This window comes from Ornithorhynchus anatinus, chromosome 1, assembly GCF_004115215.2.
Source record: "Ornithorhynchus anatinus isolate Pmale09 chromosome 1, mOrnAna1.pri.v4, whole genome shotgun sequence".
Classification (NCBI taxonomy): Eukaryota; Metazoa; Chordata; class Mammalia; order Monotremata; family Ornithorhynchidae; genus Ornithorhynchus; species Ornithorhynchus anatinus.
In genome coordinates, this window is record NC_041728.1 from 182,473,786 (window position 1) to 182,493,248 (window position 19,463).

Genomic DNA, 19,463 nt, shown 5'->3' on the forward strand with positions numbered 1-19,463 from the left:
TCATTCATCCACTCGGTCGTATTTTTGGAGCGCTTACCGTGTGCAGAGCGCTGTACTGAGCACTTGGGAGAGGACTGTGCAACGGTAATAATAATAATGTCGGTATTCGTTAAGCGCTTACTATGTGCCGAGCACCGTTCTAAGCGCCGGGGTAGACACAGGGGAATCGGGTCGTCCCACGTGGGGCTCACGGTCTTCATCCCCATTTTACAGATGAGGTCACTGAGGCACCGAGAAGTGAAGCGATTTGCCCAAAGTCACGCAGCTGACAAGTGGCCGAGCCGGGATTTGAACCCACGACCTCTGACTCCAAAGCCCGGGCTCTTGCCACTGAGCCGCGCTGCTCCTCTAGATTCCCCGCCCACAACGAGCTCACCGTCTGGAGGCGGGGAGACAGCGTGGCTCAGTGGAAAGAGCCTGGGCTTCGGAGTCAGAAGTCACGACTCCCGGCTCTGCCACTCGTCAGCTGCGTGACTGTGGGCAAGTCACTTCGCCTCTCTGGGCCTCAGTGACCTCATCTGGGAAATGGGGATTAACTGGGAGCCTCACGTGGGACGACCTGATGACCCTGTGTCTCCCCCAGCGCTTAGAACAGTGCTCTGCCCGTAGTAAGCGCTTAAATACCAACATCATTATTACAAATAAATAAAATGAGGGAGGTGGACATAAGGGGTGAGGGGGCTGGGACGGGGGGATGAAGAAAGGGAGCGAGTCGGGGCGACGCGGAAGGGAGCGGGAGAAGAGGAGAGGAGGGCGCGGTCGGGGAAGGCCTCTCGGAGGAGGCGGGACTTCAAGAAGGCTTTGAAGGTCGGGGGAGAGGAATCGTCCGTGGGATCAGTGGAGGGAGGGCGTCCGGGACAGCGGGAGGACGCGGGCCGGGGGTCGACGACGGGCCGGGCGAGCCGGAGGCCCGGGGAGGAGGCGAGCGGCCGCGGAGGAGCCTGGCGCGCGGCCCGGGCCGGAGGAGGACGGGAGGGAGGGGAGGGAGGACGGGGCCGGGCCGTGGGGGGCTTTGGAAGCCAAATAGGCAGGAGTTTTTGTTTGAAGGGAGGGTCGAGAGGCAACCCCTGGAGGTTTTGGAAGAGGGGGGTGAAATGTCCTGAAAGCTTTTGTAGAAAGATGATCCGGGCAGCAGAGTGAAGTGTGGACCGGAGTGGGGAGAGGCAGGAGGTCGGGAGGTCAGAGAGGAGGCCCGTGCCGTCAACCGGGCGGGAGAGGAGGAGCGATGGTACCGGCGAGGTAGACGTTTGGATGGAGAGGAGAGAGCGGAACTTGGCGATGTCGCGAAGGTGAGACCGGCGGCTGTCGGCGATGGATTGGACGTGTGGGGTGAATGAGAGAGCGGAGTCAAGGACGACACCGAGGTTGCGGGCTCGAGAGACGGGGAGGACGGTGGTGCCGTCTACGGTGATGATGGGGAAGTCACGGGGAGGACGGGGTTTGGGTAGGAAAGGTGAGGCGCTCTGTTTAGGACAGGTTACTACTACTACTACTAATAATAATAATAATAATGTTGATATTTGTTAAGCGCTTACTCTGTGCAGAGCACCGTTGTAAGCGCTGGGGGAGATCCGGGGTCATCGGATTGTCCCACGTGGGGCTCACAGTCTCCATCCCCCATTTGACAGATGAGGGAACTGAGGCCCAGACAGGTGAAGTGACTGGCCCACGGTCACCCAGCTGACGAGTGGCGGAGCCGGGATTCGAACCCGTGACCTCTGACTCCCAAGCCCGGGCTCTTGCCACCGAGCCGCGCTGCTTCTCTGAGGTGAGGGGAGGGGAGGACAGCCAACGAGAGACGGCCCCGGGGGCAGGAGGAGATGCCAGCCTGGAGAGAGGGAGGGAGAACAGGGCTGGGGATGGAGACTGGGGAATCGTCCGCAGAGAGGCGGGGGTTGAAGCGTGCCTCAGTGGCAAGAGCCCGGGCTTGGGAGTCAGAGGTCACGAGTTCGAATGCCGCCCCCGCCACTTGTCAGCTGGGTGACCGTGGGCCAGTCACTTCACTTCTCTGGGCCTCAGTTCCCTCATCTGTAAAACGGGGATGAAGACCGTGAGCCTCACGGGGGACGACCCGCTGACCCCGTATCTCCCCCAGCGCTTAGAAGGGCGCTCGGCACATAGTAAGCGCTTAACGGATACCAACGTCATTATTATTATTGAAGCCGTGGGGGCGAATGAGTTCTCCAGGGGAGTGCGTGTAGATGGAGACTAGAAGGGGACCCGGAAGTGACCCCTGAGGGACCCCCACAGTGAGGGGGTGGGAGGCGGAGGAGGAGCCCATTCATTCGATAGTATTTATTGAGCGCTTACTATGTGCAGAGCACTGGACTAAGCCCACCGAGGAGATGGAGAATGAACAGGAGGAGCATTATGCGGGGCGGGGCGCGGGGCTGCCGGGTTCGAGCAGCGGGGGGATGGGAGAGACTGAGGGTGTGGGGTGGGCAGGAGGGAGGACCCCTCCCCCCGTGCCTCAGTGTCCCTCACAGCAGGGGGGAAGGGAGAAAGATGTGTGACCTTAGAGTGAGAAGCAGCGCGGCTCACTGGCGAGAGCCCGGGCTTGAGAGTCAGAGGTCATGGGTTCGAATGCCGGCCCTGCCACTTGTCAGCTGTGTGACCGTGGGCGAGTCGCTTCACTTCTCTGGGCCTCAGTTCCCTCATCCGGAAAATGGGGATTAATTGTGAGTCTCCCGTGGGCCGACCTGATGACCCTGTATCTCCCCCGGCGCTTAGAACAGTGTTCTGCACAGAGGAAGCGCTTAACAAATACCAACGTTATTATTATTACCTGCTCGTTGTGGGCGAGGGGACCTGCCTGCCTCCTCTGCTTTATTGTCCTCGCCCAAGCCCTCGTTCATTCATTCCATCGTACTTATTGAGCGCTTACTGTGTGCGGAGCGCCGTGCTCGGCGCTTGGAAAGTGCGACGCGGCAACAGATAGAGACAACCCCTACCCAACAACGGGCTCATGCTCGGTACAGTGTTGGGCGCACACTAAGCGCTCGCTAGAAGCGGCCTGGCTTGGTAGAGAATTCATTCATTCATTCAATAGTATTTATTGAGCGCTTACTATAGAGAAGCAGCGTGGCTCAGTGGCAAGAGCCCAGGCTTGGGAGTTGGAGGTCATGGGTTCTAATCCCGACTCCGTCACTTGTCTGCCTGTGACCCGGGGCAAGTCACTTCACTTCTCTGGGCCTCAGTGACCTCATCTGTAAAAATGGGGATTTAAAAAAAAAAAAAAAAAGCCCCACGTGGGACAACCTGATTACCCTGTGTCTACCCCAGCGCTCAGCACATAGTAAGCACTTAACAAATACCATTATTATTCTTATTAAATACCACAGTTATTCCCTACTTTAAAAAAAAAAACATGTGAGCCCCACATGGGACAATCTGATTCCCCTGTATCTACGCCAGGGCTTAGAACAGTGCTCAGCACATAGTAAGCACTTAACAAATACCGTAATTCTTTATTATTATTATTACCCTGTATCTACCCCAGCGCATAGAACAGTGCTCAGCACATAGTAAGCGCTTAACAAATACCAACATCATTATTATTATTACTGTTATTAATAAATACCACAGTTATTCCCCACCTCTAGAACAATTGCCCAGGGTGGGCAGGGATCTGTCTCTCTTTATTGCCAAATTGTACTTTCCAAGCGCCGAGTCGAGCGCTCCGCACCCAGTCAGCGCTCGTCATGGTAAGCGCTCAATGAACAGAGAAGCAGCGTGGCTCGGTGGCAAGAGCCCGGGCTTGGGAGTCAGAGGGTCCTGGGTTCTAATCCTGCCTCCGCCACGCGTCAGCTGTGTGACTTTGGGCCGGTCGCTTCGCTTCTCTGGGCCTCGGGGACCTCATCTGGCAAATGGGGATGAAGACTGGGAGCCCCCCGGGGGACCACCTGATGACCTTGTATCCCCCCCCAGCGCTTAGAACAGTGCTCGGCACATAGTAAGCGCTTAACAAATGCCATCGTTATAATGTGTGACTTTGGGCAAGTCACTTCACTTCTCTGGGCCTCAGTTCCCTCATCTGTCAAATGGGGATGAAGACTGTGAGCCTCACGGGGGTCAACCTGATGATCCTGCATCTCCCCCAGCGCTTAGAACAGTGCTTGGCACATAGTAAGCGCTGAACAAATGCCATCGTTATAATGTGTGACTTTGGGCAAGTCACTTCACTTCTCTGGGCCTCAGTTCCCTCATCCGTCAAATGGGGATGAAGACTGTGAGCCTCACATGGGACAACCTGATGGCCCTGTATCTCCCCCCAGTGCTTAGAACAGTGCTCTGCACATACTCATTCATTCAATAGTATTTATTGAGCGCTTACTATGTGCAGAGCACTGTACCAAACGCTTGGAATGAACAAGTCGGCAACAGATAAGTCGGCGCTTCACAAATACCAACGCTATTGTTATCGTTAAATACGATTGAATGAGTGAATGTTTTGTTTTGCCGTCCGCCTCCCCCTTCTAGACTGTGAGCCCGTCGCGGGGCAGGGACGGTCTCTATCTGTTGACTTTCCAAGCGCTTAGTCCAGTGCTCCGCACGGAGTAAGCGCTCAATCGATACGATCGAATGAATGACCCATCAGTACGACTGACCGAGTGAGCCACCGCTGACGGAGGCGCCTGCCCCCCTCCAGGGGAGAAGACGGAGGGGCTCATGGGCGTCTCGGAGCTGATCGTGTCCACGGCCGTGCTGGGGATCGTGTTCGCGCTGCTCGGGGCTCAGCCGCTGCTGGTGGTCGGCTTCTCGGGCCCCCTGCTCGTCTTCGAGGAGGCCTTCTTCAAGGTGAGCCCCCCTTTCCCCCCTTCCCCCTCGCCCCCCAACACACTGGGTTCCCCCCCCCCTTTTCGTTTCCGCCGCTCCCCTGCTTCCTCGCCCAGCTCCGATCCCTCAAAAAGACGTCGATAAGCAACGCGGCTTAGTGGGTAGAGCCCGGATTCGGGAGTCAGAGGTCTTGGGTCCTCATAATCGGGGAAGCAGCGTGGCTCAGTGGAAAGAGCCCGGGCTTCGGAGTCAGAGGTCATGGGTTCGATCCCCCGCCTCTGCCACTTGTCGGCTGTGTCACCGTGGGCGAGTCACTTCACTTCTCTGGGCCTCAGTGACCTCATCTGTCAAATGGGGATTAACTGTGAGCCTCACGTGGGACAACCCGATGACCCTGTATCTCCCCCAGCGCTTAGAACAGGGCTCTGCACAGAGTAAGCGCTTAACAAGTACCAACATTATTATTATAATAATCATAACAATAACGATGGCATGTAAGCGCGTACTAATATTCATTCGATAGTATTTATTGAACGCTTATTATGTGCAGAGCACCGTACTAAGTGCTTGGAATGGACAGATCGGTAACAGATAGAGACGGTCCCTGCCCAGTGACGGGCTTACGGTCTTATCGGGGGAGACGGACAGACGAGAACAATGGCGATAAATAGAATCAAGATAAATAGAATCAGTGTTGGTATTTGTGAAGCGCCTACTATGTGCCGAGCACTGTTCTAAGCGCTGGGGCAGATCCAGGGTCATCAGGTCGTCCCACGTGGGGCTCACAGTCTCCATCCCCATTTTCCAGATGAGGGAACTGAGGCCCGGAGAAGTGAAGTGGCTCGCCCACAGTCACCCAACTGACAAGGGGCAGAGGTGGGATTCGAACCCATGACCTCGGACTCCCAAGCCCGGCCCCTTGCCACTGAGCCACGCTGCTTCTCTAATCTCTGGTCTGATCTTCTCAGCTCTGATCCAGAGGTCGACAGGCAATGCGGCCTAGTGGGTAGAGCCTGGGCTTGGGAGTCGGAGGTCGTGGGTCCTCATAATAATAATAACGATAATAATAATGATGGCATGTAAGCTCATACTATGTGCCAAGCACTCTTCTGAGCACTGGGCAGGATAGAAGGTGATCAGGTCATCCCCCGGGGGGCTCCCGGTCTTCATCCCCATTTTACAGATGCGGTCACTGAGTCATAGATAATAATCATAATACTAACGATGATATTTCTTAAGTGCCGACTGTGCGCAGAGCACCGTTCTAAGCGCTGGGGGAGATGCAGGGTCATCGGGTTGTCCCATGTGAGGCTCCCACTCTTAATCCCCATTTTACAGATGAGGTCACTGGGGCCCAGAGAAGTGAAGTGACTTACCCACAGTCACCCAGCTGCCAAGCGGCAGAGCCGGGATTCGAACCCTCGAACCCTGACTCCCAAGCCCGGGCTCTTTCCACCGAGCCACGCTGCTTCTCTAAGCACTTCCAACGTGCAAGCCCTGTTCTAAGCGCTGGGGAAGATAGAAGGTCATCAGGTGGTCCCACGTGGGGCTCCCAGTCTTCATGCCCGTTTTCCAGATGAGGTCACTGAGGCCCATTCATTCCTTCATGCATTCAATAGTATTCATTGAGCGCTTACTCTGTGCAGAGCACTGCACTGAGCGCTCGGAACGGACAAGTCGGCAACAGACAGAGACGGTCCCCGCCCTTTGACGGGCTCACGGTCTGATCGGGGGAGACGGACGGACGAGAACGATGGCGACAGAGAGAGGCGTGGGAAGTGAAGGGACTCGTCCCAAGTCACGGGCGGCGGGGCCGGGATCTGAACCCACGACCTCTGACTCCCGAGCCCGGGCTCTTTCTTGCCCCTGAGCCGCGTCGCTTCTCTAGGCCTGGCGGTTAAGGCCACCCCCTCTCCCGTCCCCTCTCGGCCTGGAGGGGGGTGAGCCCCCCCGCGGCCCCCCACTTTCTCCCAGCGACCCCCGCCGGCCCCCTCCCGGTTTCCGTCCCCGGTCCCCCTGCGGGTCCGTGCGGGGCGAGGCCGCGGGAGGTAAGGAGGCCCGCCGGCCCCTGTGCTCCCGTGCAGTTCTGCGAGGCCCGGGGCCTGGAGTACCTGACCGGCCGCGTGTGGGTGGGGCTGTGGCTGGCGGTCCTGGTGGTGGCGTTGGTGGCCGCCGAGGGCAGCTTCCTGGTGCGCTACATCTCGCCCTTCACCCAGGAGATCTTCGCCTTCCTCATCTCCCTCATCTTCATCTACGAGACCTTCCACAAGCTCTACAAGGTCGGGGCCGGGGGGAGGCGCGGAGGCCGGGGGGTGGGGGGGGCGGGCGTCGAGGCCGGGGGAGGGCGCCGTGGAGGCCGTGGGCCGGGACTGGAGGCTGGCGGGAGGGCGGCGCGGGTGGCGTGGAGGCCGGGGGTCGGCGTTAAGGCCAGGGGGAGGATAGCGTGGAGCCCGTAGGCCGGGAGTGGGGGCTGGAGGTTGGCATGGAGGCGGGGGGAGGCCGGGCGCGGAGGCTGGGGGAGGATGGCGTGGAGGCCGTGAACTGGGAGTGGAGGCTGGGGGAGGACGGTGAGGAGGCCGTAAACTGGGAGTGGAGGCCGGGGGATTGGCATTGAGGCCGGGGGGAGGATGGCGTGGAGGCCATAGGATGGGAGTGGAGGCCGGGGGGGTTGGTATCCAGGCCAGGGTGAGGGTGGCGTGGAGGCCGGGGGGTCGGTAATAAGGTCGGGGGCGGGATGGCTTGGAGGCCATAAGGTGGGAGTGGAGGCCGGGGGGGTTGGCATTGAGGCTGGGGAGCGGCCAGTGTGGAGGCTGAGAGAGGATGGCGTGGAGGCCCTAGGCTGGGAGCGGAGGCTGGAGGGTTGGCATTGAGGCCGGGGGAGGCCAGCGCGGAGGGTGGGGGGGTCGGCATTGAGGCCGGCGTGGAGGCCGTCGGTCGGGAGTGGAGGCCGGGGGTCGGCATCGAGCCTGGGGGAGGCCGGCGTGGGAGGCGTAGGCCGGGAGTAGAGGCTGGGGGGGGGGGCGGGTCGGCATGGAGGTCGGGGAGGCCCCCGTGGAGGCCCCCGTGGAGGCCGGGGGGTTGGAGGGGAAGCTGGGGGTGCCGGCCGGGGGGCCGGGGTGGAGGCCGGGGCCCGGGGCGATCCGACGGACTGAGCGGGGGCGGTGGGCCCGGGGGGCCGTGACCCGCACAGGTCTTCGCCGAGCACCCGCTCCTGCCCTTCTACCCGCCGGAGGCCGCCGCCCCGCCGCCGTGGGGGCCGGAGGGCGTCGCGGAGGTCGTGAACGGCAGCGGGGAGCCCCCCGCCGGCACCGCCCCGCCCGGGGGACGCCCCCCGGCCCGCGGCCCCCCGGCCGGACCCCGCAGTCGGCCCAACACCGCCCTGCTGTCCCTCATCCTCATGCTGGGGACCTTCCTCATCGCCTTCTTCCTGCGCAAGTTCCGCAACAGCCGTTTCCTGGGGGGCAAGGTCTGGGCCCGGGCCCGGGGGGGCGGACACGGGGTGGGCCCGGGGGCCCCGGGGTGGGGGGAGGGGGCTGCGGAGGGGAAGGGGGGAGCCGGGGGGGGGGGGGCGACCGGCCCCGCCCATCCTCATCCCTCTCCCCCCGTCCGCCCCCCGCCAAGGCCCGGCGCCTCATCGGGGACTTCGGCATCCCCATCTCCATCCTGCTCATGGTCCTGGTGGACTATTCCATCCCCGACACCTACACTCAGGTAGGTCCCACCCTGACCTCTGACCCCCGACCCCCGACCCTCCCCCCCCACCTTCTCCCCCGTCCCGTCCATTCCCTCCAACCGTCCCCCTTCCTCATCCTCTCCGCGTCGTCTCCGTCCCCTCCTCCCTAGCCCCCCCCAGCCCCCCCCCCCGGAGCGCCCCCGGCCCCTGACGGCGTCCCCCCTCGCTCCCGGTGTCCTCCTTCCCTCTCGGCCCTCTCGGCCCTCCGTGCGTCCGTGGGTCGGGGGGTCGGCCGGCGGACAGAAGCTGACGGTGCCGTCGGGGCTGTCGGTGACGTCCCCGGAGAAGCGTTCGTGGCTGGTGCCCCCGCTGGGCAGCGCCCACCCCTTCCCGCCCTGGATGATGGTGGCCGCCGCCCTGCCCGCCCTGCTCGTCCTCATCCTCATCTTCATGGAGACCCAGATCACCGCGTGAGTGACACGCCGGAGACCCCCCCAGCCCACCCCCCCAGCCCCCTCCCCTGACAGTGCTGCCCCCCGCCCCCTCTTCCTCCCCCACCCCCACAGCCTCCCCCACCCCCTGGCTGCAGCCCCCCCCGCCCGATTCCTGCCTCCTCACCCCAACTCACCCACCCCCAGCCCCCCCGGCTGCAGCCCCCCCGCCTCCCCCACATCCCCACCCCTGCCCCCAGCCCCCTCGCTCCCCCCGGCTGCCGCCCCCCGCCTCCCCCACCCCCACAGGCCCACACCTCACCCCCCACCGGGCCTCGGCCCCCATCGCCCCAACTCCCGCAGCCCACCCCGCTCCCAGGCCTCAGCCCGGGCCTTCCCCGCTCCCCGAGCCCCCGGCCTCCGGGCCGGGCCGGGCCGGGCACTCCGCGGACACGCCGGCCCCCATCCCCGGCCTGAGCCCGGCCCCCCGCCCTCCCCGTGGCTCGCTCAGGCTGATCGTCAGCCAGAAGGGACGGCGGCTGCAGAAGGGGTCGGGCTTCCACCTGGACCTGCTGCTGATCGGGACGCTGGGCGGGGTGTGCGGCCTGTTCGGGCTGCCCTGGCTGACGGCCGCCACCGTCCGCTCCGTCACCCACGTCAACGCCCTGACCGTCATGCGCACGGCCATCGCCCCGGGAGACAAGCCCCAGATCCAGGAGGTTCGCGAGCAGCGGGTCACCGGCCTCCTCATCGCCGGACTCGTCGGTGAGGAAGACCCCCCCACCCCCAAACCCGTCCCCTCCTCAGCGCTTACAACAGGGCTTGGCACATTGTAAGCGCTTAACACGTCCCATCATCATCATCATCATCATCATCATTCATTCACTCGTATTTATTGAGCGCTTACTATGGGCAGAGCACTGGACTAAGCGCTCGGAATGGACAATTCGGCCACAGATAGAGACCATCCCTGCCCAACGACGGGCTCACGGTCTAATCGGGGGAGACGGACGGACAGAAACAATAGCGACAAATAGAATCGAGGGGATGGACACCTCATTAAAAAAATAAACAGGGTAATAAAAATCTATCCAAATGAGCGGATGAGCAGAGTGACGAGGGGAGGGGAAGGGAGAGGGGGAGGAGCGGAGGGAAAGGGGGGGAAAAAGGGGCTTAGCTGAGGAGAGGTGAAAGGGGGGGCAGAGAGGCAGCAGAGGGAAAAGGGGAAGCTCAGTGTGGGAAGGCCTCTCGGAGGAGGTGAGCTCTCAGTAGGGCTTTGAAGAGGGGAAGAGAATGAGTTTGGCGGAGGCGAGGAGAGAGGGCGTTCCGGGACCGCGGGAGGACGCGGGCCGGGGGTCGACGGCGGGACGGGCGAGACCGAGGGACGGCGAGGAGGCGGGCGGCGGAGGAGCGGAGCGGGCGGGGTGGGCGGTGGAAAGAGAGAAGGGAGGAGAGGTAGGAGGGGGCGAGGGGATGGACGGCCTCGAAGCCCAGAGTGAGGAGTTTTTGTTCGGTGCGGGGGTCGATAGACAACCACTGGGGGTTTTTAAGGAGGGGAGTGACGGGCCCAGAGCCTTTCTGCAGGGAGATGAGCCGGGCGGCGCAATGAAGAGTAGACCGGAGCGGGGAGAGAGAGGAGGAAGGGAGATCCGAGAGGAAGCTGACACAATAATCCAGCCGGGACATTGTGAGAGCCCGTAACGGTAAGATAGCCGTTTGGGTGGAGAGGAGAGGCCGGATCTTGGCGATATTGTAAAGGTGAGACCGGCAGGTGATGGTGACGGATTGGATGTGTGGGGCACACATTTAGTACAGTGCTCTGCACATAGTAAGCGCTCAATAAATACTATTGAATAAATACTATTGAACATTTTACAGATGAGGTAACTGAGGCCCAGAGAAGTGAAGTGACTTGCCCACAGTCACAGAGCCGATAAGTGGTGGAGTCAGGATTAGAACCCATGACCCCCGTCTTCCAGGCCCAGGCTCTTTCATTCATTCAATAGTATTTAATGAGCGCTGACTATGTGCAGAGCACTGGACTAAGCGCTTGGAACGGACAGATCAGTAACAGAGAGAGACAGTCCCCGCCCTCCGACGGGCTCACGGTCTCATCGGGGGAGACGGACGGACGAGAACGAGGGCGATAAAGAGGGTCGAGGGGAAGAACGGCTCATAAAAACAATGGCAAATAAATAGAATCGGGGTGACGAACATCTCATTAAACGAAATAAATAGGGTGAGGAAGATATAGACCGTCGAGCGGCGGAGTACGGTGCCGAGGGGGTGGGACGGGAGAGGGGGAGGAGCGGAGGGAAAGGGGGGAGAAGAGGGTTGAGCTGCGGAGAGGTGAAGGGGGGGGAGAGGGAGCAGAGGGAAAAAGGCTTTCCACTAAGCCACTCTGCTTCTCTATTAGAGATATATACACATCGTTAATAAAAAAGGTCCCCCGTTCGCGCCGGTCCCGCCGTCGACCCCCGGCCCACGTCCTCCCGCGGTCCCGGAACGCCCTCCCTCCTCACCTCCGCCAAACTCCCTCTTCCCCTCTTCCAAGCCCTCCTGAGAGCTCACCTCCTCCGGGAGGCCTTCCCACACGGTGCCCTCTCATTCCCTCTGCTCCTCCTCCCCTCTCCATTCCTCCTACTCCCTCCCTCTGCTCTTCCCCCTTCCCCTCCCCACAGCACTTGTGCATGTTTATATATTATTTATCACTCTATTAATGAGGTGCACAGATCTTTGATTCCCTTTAATTATCTCGACGGTACTGATATCTGACAACTTGTTTTATTTGGGCTCATGAGTTCGAATCCCAGCTCTGCCACTTGTCGGCTGTGTGACTGTGGGCAAGTCACTTAACTTCTCTGGGCCTCAGTTCCCTCATCTGTAAAATGGGGATTAAGATTGTGAGCCCCACGTGGGACAACCTGATTCCCCTATGTCTACCCCAGCGCTTAGAACAGTGCTCGGCACATAGTAAGCGCTTAACAAATACCAACATTATTATTATTATTATTATTATTTAGACCTCGAGGCCGACGTTGGGCGGGGATTGTCTGTCGCCGAATTGTCCATTCCAAGGGGTTAGCAATAATAATAATTTTGGCATGTTAAGCGCTTACTGTGTGCCAAGCACTGTACTAAGTACTACGTGCAGAGCACTGTACTAAGCGCTTGGAACGGACAATTCGGCATCAGATAGAGACCGTCCCTGCCCAGTGACGGGCTCACGGTCTAAACATTGTCCCCTCTCCACCCCCCGGGCCTGTTAGATGGTGATGGGGGTGGGCGGGGGTCGGTGTGGGTGGTGTTTCCCCCACCCCCCAGCCTGTCAATCATGATGGGGGTGGGCTGGGGTTGGCGTGTCAGTGGCTCCCCCCCTTCCAGCCTGTCAATCACGATGGGGGTGGGCTGGGGGGGGGGATCTCTGTGGTCAGTGACCACCCCTCGTCCCCAGTCCTGTTGATGATGATGGGGGTGGGCTGGGGCCGGTGTGGTCATTCATTCATTCAATCATTCATTCATTCATTCATCCATTCATCCATCCATTCAACCATTCATTCATTCAATCATTCATTCATTCATTCATCCATTCATCCATCCATTCAACCATTCATTCATTCAACCATTCATTCATTCATCCATCCATCCATTCATTCAACCGTTCATTCATTCAACCATTCATTCGACCATTCATTCATTCATTCATTCAACAGTATTTATTGAGTGCTTATTAGGTGCCGAGCACTGTACTGAGTGCTTGAAATGTACACTTTGGCAACAGATAGAGACCATCCCTGCCCAATAATGGGCTCCCAGCCTACACAGTGTCCCCTCCCCACCCCCCAGTCCTGTCGATGGTGATGGGGGTGGGCTGGGGTTGGCGTGTCAGTGTCTCCCCCTCCCACCCCAGCCTGTCAATCATGAGGGGGGTGGGCCGGGGTGGGTGTGGTCAGCGCCCCCCTCTGCCTGTCAATCATGGGGGGGGGGTCTCTGGGGTCAGCGTCTCCCCCTCCCCAGCCTGTCGATCACGAGGGGGGTGGGCCGGGTGTGGTGAGCGCCCCCCCTCCGCCTGTCAATCATGACGGGGGGGGTGGGCCGGGGGGGGGGTGCGATGAACGCCCCTGTCCCGTCCCGTCCCGTCCCGTGCCGTGCCGTGCCGTCGCGGGCGGCGGGGCAGGGCTGTCGATGGCGATGGGGGCGGTGCTGCGGCGGATCCCGCTGGCCGTGCTCTTCGGCATCTTCCTCTACATGGGCGTCACGTCGCTGTCGGGCGTCCGCCTGGCGCAGCGCCTCCTCCTCCTCCTCGTGCCCGCCAAGCACCATCCCGACCGCCCCTACGTCACCAAGGTCGCCGCCGACAGGGGGCGCCGCGCGGGGCCGAGGGGAGAGGGGGCGGGGCCGAGGGGAGGGGGGGCGGGGCCGAGGGGAGAGGGGGCGGGGCCGAGGATCTGCACGTGACGGGAAAGGGGGCGGGCCCGGGGAACAAGGGGGAGGGGCGCGGTCGAGGGAAGGGGCGGGGTCGAGGTATGGGGGGCGGGGCCTAGGGGAGGGGCCAAGGAACTGCACGTGACGGGACAGGGGCGGGGCCGGGGAGGAGGGGCGGGGCCGGCCGCTGCACGTGACGGGAAAGGGGCGGGGCCGAGGGGAGAGGGGGCGGGGCCGGCATCTGCACGTGAGGGGGAAAGGGGCGGAGCCGGGGGCGGGGCCAAGATGAGGAGGGCTGCGGGCGGGGGAAGGGGCGGGGCCAAGGGGAAGGGGGCGGGCCCGGGGATAAGGGGGCGGGGCCAAGCACGTGAGGGCAGGAAGGGGGCGGGGCCAAGGGGCGGGGCCCGGGTGGCAGCTGCCCGTGGGGGGAAAGGGGGCGGGGCCGGGCCGAGCCCTGCGCGTGAGGGCCAAGGGGCGGGGCCACGCTGGGAGGGGCGCGTGCGGGGGAAGGGGGCGGGGCCGGGGCGGGTGGCGGAGGCGCATGCGCCGTCCTTGACGCTCCGCCGTTGCGCTCGGGCGCGCCCCCTGCAGGTGAAGACGTGGCGCATGCACCTGTTCACGGGGATCCAGCTGAGCTGCATCGCGCTGCTGTGGGCCGTCAAGTCCACCGCCGCCTCCCTCGCCTTCCCCTTCCTCCTCCTCCTCACCGTGCCGCTCCGACGCTGCCTCCTGCCCAGGCTCTTCCGACAGCGCGAGCTGCAGGCCGTGAGCGTCCACCGCCTACGCTGGCCTCCCCCCGTTCCCCCCTCATCCCCCCCCCAATCCTCCCCCATCCCCTCCAGTCCTCTCCATCCCCCCCAGTCCTCTCCACCCCCCCAATCCTCCCCACCCCCTATCCTCTCCATCCCCCCCACCCCCCATTTCCCCATCCCCCTATTTCCCCATCCCCCCATTTCTCCATCCCCCCCATTCCCCCCATCCCCCCCATCCCCCCCATTCCCCCCATCCCCCCCATTCCCCCATCCCCCCATCTTCCCCCATCCCCCCCATCTTCCCCCATTCCCCATCCCTCCCATTCCCTTAGTTCCCTCATCTGTAAAATGGGGATTAAGACTGTGAGCCCCACGTGGGACAACCTGATTCCCCTGTGTTTACCCCAGCGCTTAGAACAGTGCTCTGCACATAGTAAGCGCTTAACAAATACCAACATTATTATTCCCCCACCCCACCATTCTCCCATCCCTCCAATCCCCATCCCCTCCATTCTCCTATTCCCCCATCCCCTCCCAATTCTCCCATCCCTCCCATCCCCCCCCAATTCTCCCATCCTTCCCATTCCCCCAATTCCTCCATTCCTCCCATTCCTCCCATTCCCCCATCCCTCCCATCCCCCCCACCCTCCCCTTCCTCCCCTTCCCCCCATCATCTCCACCTCTTCCCCCCCCCCCACCATCCAACCGCCCTACCCCCTTAGTGCCCAGTCTCTGCCAGGCACTGGACTAAACCCTGAGGTGGATCTAAGCTCATTCATTCATTCCATCGTATCTATTGAGCGCTTACTAGGTGCAGAGCACTGGACTAAGCGCTTGGAATGGACAAGTCGGCAACAGATAGAGACGGTCCCTGCCGTTTGACGGGCTTACGGTCTGATCGGGGGAGACGGACGGACGAGAACGATGGCGATAAAAGCTCTTCAGGTGGGACGCGGTCCCCTGTCCCCCGTGGGGCTCACGGTCTCCATCCCCATTTGATAGATGAGGGAACTGAGGCCCAGAGAGGTCAAGGGACTTACCCAAAGTCACTCAGTAGACGAGTGGTGCTGCCGGGATTAGAACTCAGGACATTCTGACTCCCAGGCCCAGGCGCTACCCACTACACCATGCAAATGAGTTAGTGCTTACTATGTGCCAGGCACTATACTTCGCTTCGCTTCTCTGGGCCTCAGTTGCCTCGTCTGGAAAATGGGGATGAAGACCGGGAGCCCCACGAGGGACGACCTGCTGACCCCGGGTCTCCCCCAGCGCTTAGAACAGTGCTCGGCGCAGAGTAAGCGCTAAACAAGCGGCATCATTAGTATTAGAGAAGCAGCGTGGCTCAGTGGAAAGAGCCCGGGCTTGGGAGTCAGAGGTCTTGGGTTCGACTCCCGGCTCTGCCACTCGTCAGCTGTGGGACTGTGGGCGAGTCTCTTCACTTCTCTGGGCCTCGGTTACCTCATCTGTAAAATGGGGATTAACCGTGAGCCTCACGGGGGACGACCCGATGACCCCGGATCTCCCCCAGCGCTTAGAACGGTGCTCTGCACGTAGTAAGCGCTTAACAGATACCAACATTATTATTGACGTGGGACAACCGGATGACCCCGGATCTCCCCCAGCGCTTAGACCGGTGCTCTGCACGTAGTAAGCGCTTAACAGATAGCAACATTATTAGCCTCATGAGAATTCAACCGCAGACACATTCCCACCCACAGCGGGCTCACAGTCCATCGGGGGAGACAGACATTGCGCTGAAAGGCGGTGAGACCGGGGGGGGGAGTTTCCCCTGGAGGAAATTCGGGGACCCCCCCCTAACCCCGTGCCCCCTTCTCCTCCCTCCTGCCGCGGCCCAGTTGGATTCGGAAGAGGCGGAGCCGAACTTCGACGAGGACGGGCGGGACGAGTACAACGAACTGCACATGCCCGTGTGACCTCGGCCCCCGACCCCGGCGACCTTGGCCTGCACGGCGCAGAGACCTCAGAGACTCCCAGAGACCCCCCCAGAGACGGGGACCCTCGGGAGCCGCCCCCCCCCCCACCCCCGGGGCTCCCCAGTGGACGGACCAGACGGGGCCGCGAGCCCCCGGACCCCCGGCCGGGACCCCCGCCTTTCCCCGCTCCCTCGCCCTTGCACCCGTGGCTTTGCGCTCATTACGGATTGATTCATCGTCGTCGTTATGGTACTTGGGAAGCGCTGACCGTGCGCCAAGCACGGTTCTAAGCGCCGGGGGAGAGACACGTTAAGCGGATGGGATCCAGTCCCTGTCCCACCCGGGCCGCACCCCCTTCACCCCCCTTTGACAGACGAGGGAACTGAGGCCCAGAGAAGTGACTTGGCCGGGGTCACACGGCGGAGGCGGGATCAGAACCCAGGTCCCTCGGACTTCCAGGCCCGGGCTCTAGCCGACGCGCCGCCTCCTTCCCGACCCTTCCTTCCCGCACCCCCTGAGCTAAACTCAGCGGGTCTCCCCCGCACCAGCCCCACCTGACCTCGTGCACCCCAAAATCCCGGCCCCCTTTCGGGGCGCTGGGCCGGGCTTCCCTCCGCACCCCTCCTGCGGCCGCCCCCGTGGGACCCAGGCATCCGGGCAGGGCTTGGGACCCCCTGCTTCTCGGCCTCAATCGGGGGTATCGATGGAGCGCTTAACCGTGCGCGGAGCGCTGGACTAAACGCTTGGGAGAGTCCAGTGGAACGGAGCTGGTAGACGCGTCCCCCGCCTCCATAAATCAAGCAGCGGTATTTGTTGAGCACTTCCTCAGAACCCCGGGCTAGTTCCTTGGGAGAGTCCAATACAGCAGCGCCGGTAGGCACGTTTCCTGGCCGTGAATCAGTGATATTTATCGAGCGCTCCCTCTGGGTAGACTCAGCGCTCGGGAGCGTTCAATACAGCAGGGCGAGTTTTGTGCTCACCAAAGAATCAATCGATCGTGTTTATTGAGTCCTCGCTGTGTGCGGAACACTGTGCTACTTGCTTGGGATGGCGCGACAGAGTTGGTGGGCGTGTTCTCTGACCCTCAGTCAATCAGTGATATTTACTGAGCGCTTACCGTGTGCAGAACGCTGCACCGAACACTTGGGAGAGTCCAGTACAACAGAGCCGGTAGGCAAGTTCTTGGCTCACCAATAAGTGGGATTTATTGAGCACTCCCTGGGTGCAGTCAGTCGGTGGTATTTATTGAGCTCCTACTGGGTGCAGAGCACTGTACTAAGCGCCCGGGAGAGGACGATATAGCAATAAACAGGCACATTCCCTGCCTACAATGAGCTGGCTGTCTCGGGGGGGAGACAGACATTAATAGAAATAAATATATTTTATTTGCGCCCTTTTTTCTCCCCCCCACCCCCCACAGCATCTATGTCCATATCTGTCATTTATTTATTTGTATTTATTTCATTTATTTAATTCATTTATTCATTTATTTACTTATTCATTTTTATTTATTTATGTATGTATTTATTTATTTGATCTGTCTCCCCATCCCCCTAACCCTAAGCTCATTGTGGGCAGGGAATACCACCATTTATAGTCATATTCTGCTATTCCAAGCGCTTAGGACAGTGCTCTGCACACAGTAAGTGCTCACTAACTACGATCGAATGAACGAATATATAGAAATAAATACAAAGCACTGTACTAAGCGTTTGTGGGGGGGGGGGGGGCGTTCAGTTGAGTCGGCAGACGTTCATTTATTCATTCGGTCGTATTTATCGAGTGCGCCCGGGGTGCAGAGCACTGTCCTAAGCGCTTGGAGAGTCCAATTTGGCAGCAGATAGAGACGATCCCCGCCCAGTGATGGGCTCACGGTTGAGAAAGGGGTAGAGGGACGACAGAACGAAGCAAATAGACAGGGATCGATGGAATCGATATTGCCCCCGCTGAGGTTGGGGCGGATTATTTTTATTAAGGAGCTTGTCGGTCACTGGTTTCCCTGCAGCGCTCGCCCCCGGCTTCAGAAACGGGCCGGCAACTTATCGCAGCCCGAGATGGTTCCGCCTAGGCCCGTCGCCTCCCCCGACGTCAATCCGTCGATCGGCGGTATTTATCGAGCCCGCACCGAGTGCAGAACGCTGCTTGGGAGTCAGCGGTTGTGGGTTCGAATTCCAGCTCTCCCACTTGTGTGACCGTTGGGCAGGTCCCTACACTTCTCTGGGCCTCAGTTCCCTCATCTAGAAAATGGGGATGAAAACTCCGAGCCTCACGTGGGACGACCTGATGACCCTGTATCTCCCTCGGCGCTTAGAACGGTGCTCTGCACATAGTAAGCGCTTAACAGATACCAACATTATTGAGTAGAAGTAGAAACATTATTAAGTATTTTATAGATGAGGAGGCTGAGACCCAGAGAAGGAAAGTGACTTGCCCAAGGTCACGCAGCGGACGAGTGGTTGAACTGGAATGACAAACGCTCGGGGCAGGGGGCGGATACGAGGCCATCAGATCGCCCCCTGTGGGGCTCCCAGTCTTCACCCCCATTTTCCAGATGAGGGAACTGAGGCCCAGAGAAGTGAAGTGACTTGCCCACGGTCACACAGCTGACAAGCGGGCGGGGGCGGGATTTGAACCCCCGACCTCTGACTCCCAAACCTGTGCTCTTTCCACTGAGCCACGCTGCTTCTCTAAAGCAGAGGAAGTGCTTAACAACTACCATAATTATCGTTATTCGTTCATTCAGTACATTCATTCGGGCGTATTTATTGAGCACTTATGGTGTGCAGAGCACTGGATTAAGCGCTTGGGAGAGGATGATACAATAATAAACAGACACATTCTCTGCCCACAACGAGTTCCCAGTCTAGAAGGGGGGAGACAGACATCAAGAGGAATAAAAATGTCAGAGATGGACATAAGTAGGGAGGGGCTGGAAGGGGAAAGAGCAAAGGGAGCGAGTCGGGGCGACGCGGAAGGGAGCGGGAGATGAGGAAAAGTAGGGAGTAGTCAGGGAGGGCTTCTTGGAGGAGGCGGGCCTTCAATAAGGCTTTGAAGGTGGGGGGGGGGGAGTCGTCGTGTGTGGGATTTGAGGAGGGAGGGCGTCCGCGACGGCGGCGGGACGCGGGCCGGGGGTCGACGACGGGCCGGGCGAGCCGGAGGCCCGGAGAGGAGGCGAGCGGCGGCGGAGGAGCCGAGCGTGCGGCCCGGGACGGAGGAGGACGGAAGGACGGGGTCGGGGGATCGGGGGATTTGAATAATCATAATAATGTTGGTATTCGTTTATTCATTCAATAGTATTTATTGAGAGCTTACTATGTGCAGAGCACCGTACTGAGCGCTTGGAATGGACAAATCGGCAACAGATAAGGACAGTCCCTGCCCATTGACGGGCTTAAGCGCTTACTGTGTGCCGAGCACCGTTCTAAGCGCTGGGGGAGATAACGGGGTCATCGGGTCGTCCCCCGTGAGGCTC

General features: G+C 60.6%; 1 protein-coding gene across 1 annotated transcript in view; it reads left to right on the plus strand.

Moving 5' to 3' along the window:
- Positions 1 to 15,991, plus strand: part of SLC4A3 (solute carrier family 4 member 3) — a 61,858-nt gene extending 45,867 nt beyond the window's left edge. Inside the window, exons 14-22 of the mRNA XM_029063219.1 lie at positions 4,649 to 4,797; positions 6,861 to 7,055; positions 7,967 to 8,242; positions 8,398 to 8,487; positions 8,630 to 8,919; positions 9,260 to 9,645; positions 13,058 to 13,227; positions 13,897 to 14,070; positions 15,914 to 15,991. Coding sequence (XP_028919052.1) covers positions 4,649 to 4,797; positions 6,861 to 7,055; positions 7,967 to 8,242; positions 8,398 to 8,487; positions 8,630 to 8,919; positions 9,260 to 9,645; positions 13,058 to 13,227; positions 13,897 to 14,070; positions 15,914 to 15,991 — 1,808 coding nt within the window. The remainder of the gene's footprint in view (positions 1 to 4,648; positions 4,798 to 6,860; positions 7,056 to 7,966; positions 8,243 to 8,397; positions 8,488 to 8,629; positions 8,920 to 9,259; positions 9,646 to 13,057; positions 13,228 to 13,896; positions 14,071 to 15,913) is intronic.
- Positions 15,992 to 19,463: the final 3,472 nt, after the last annotated feature.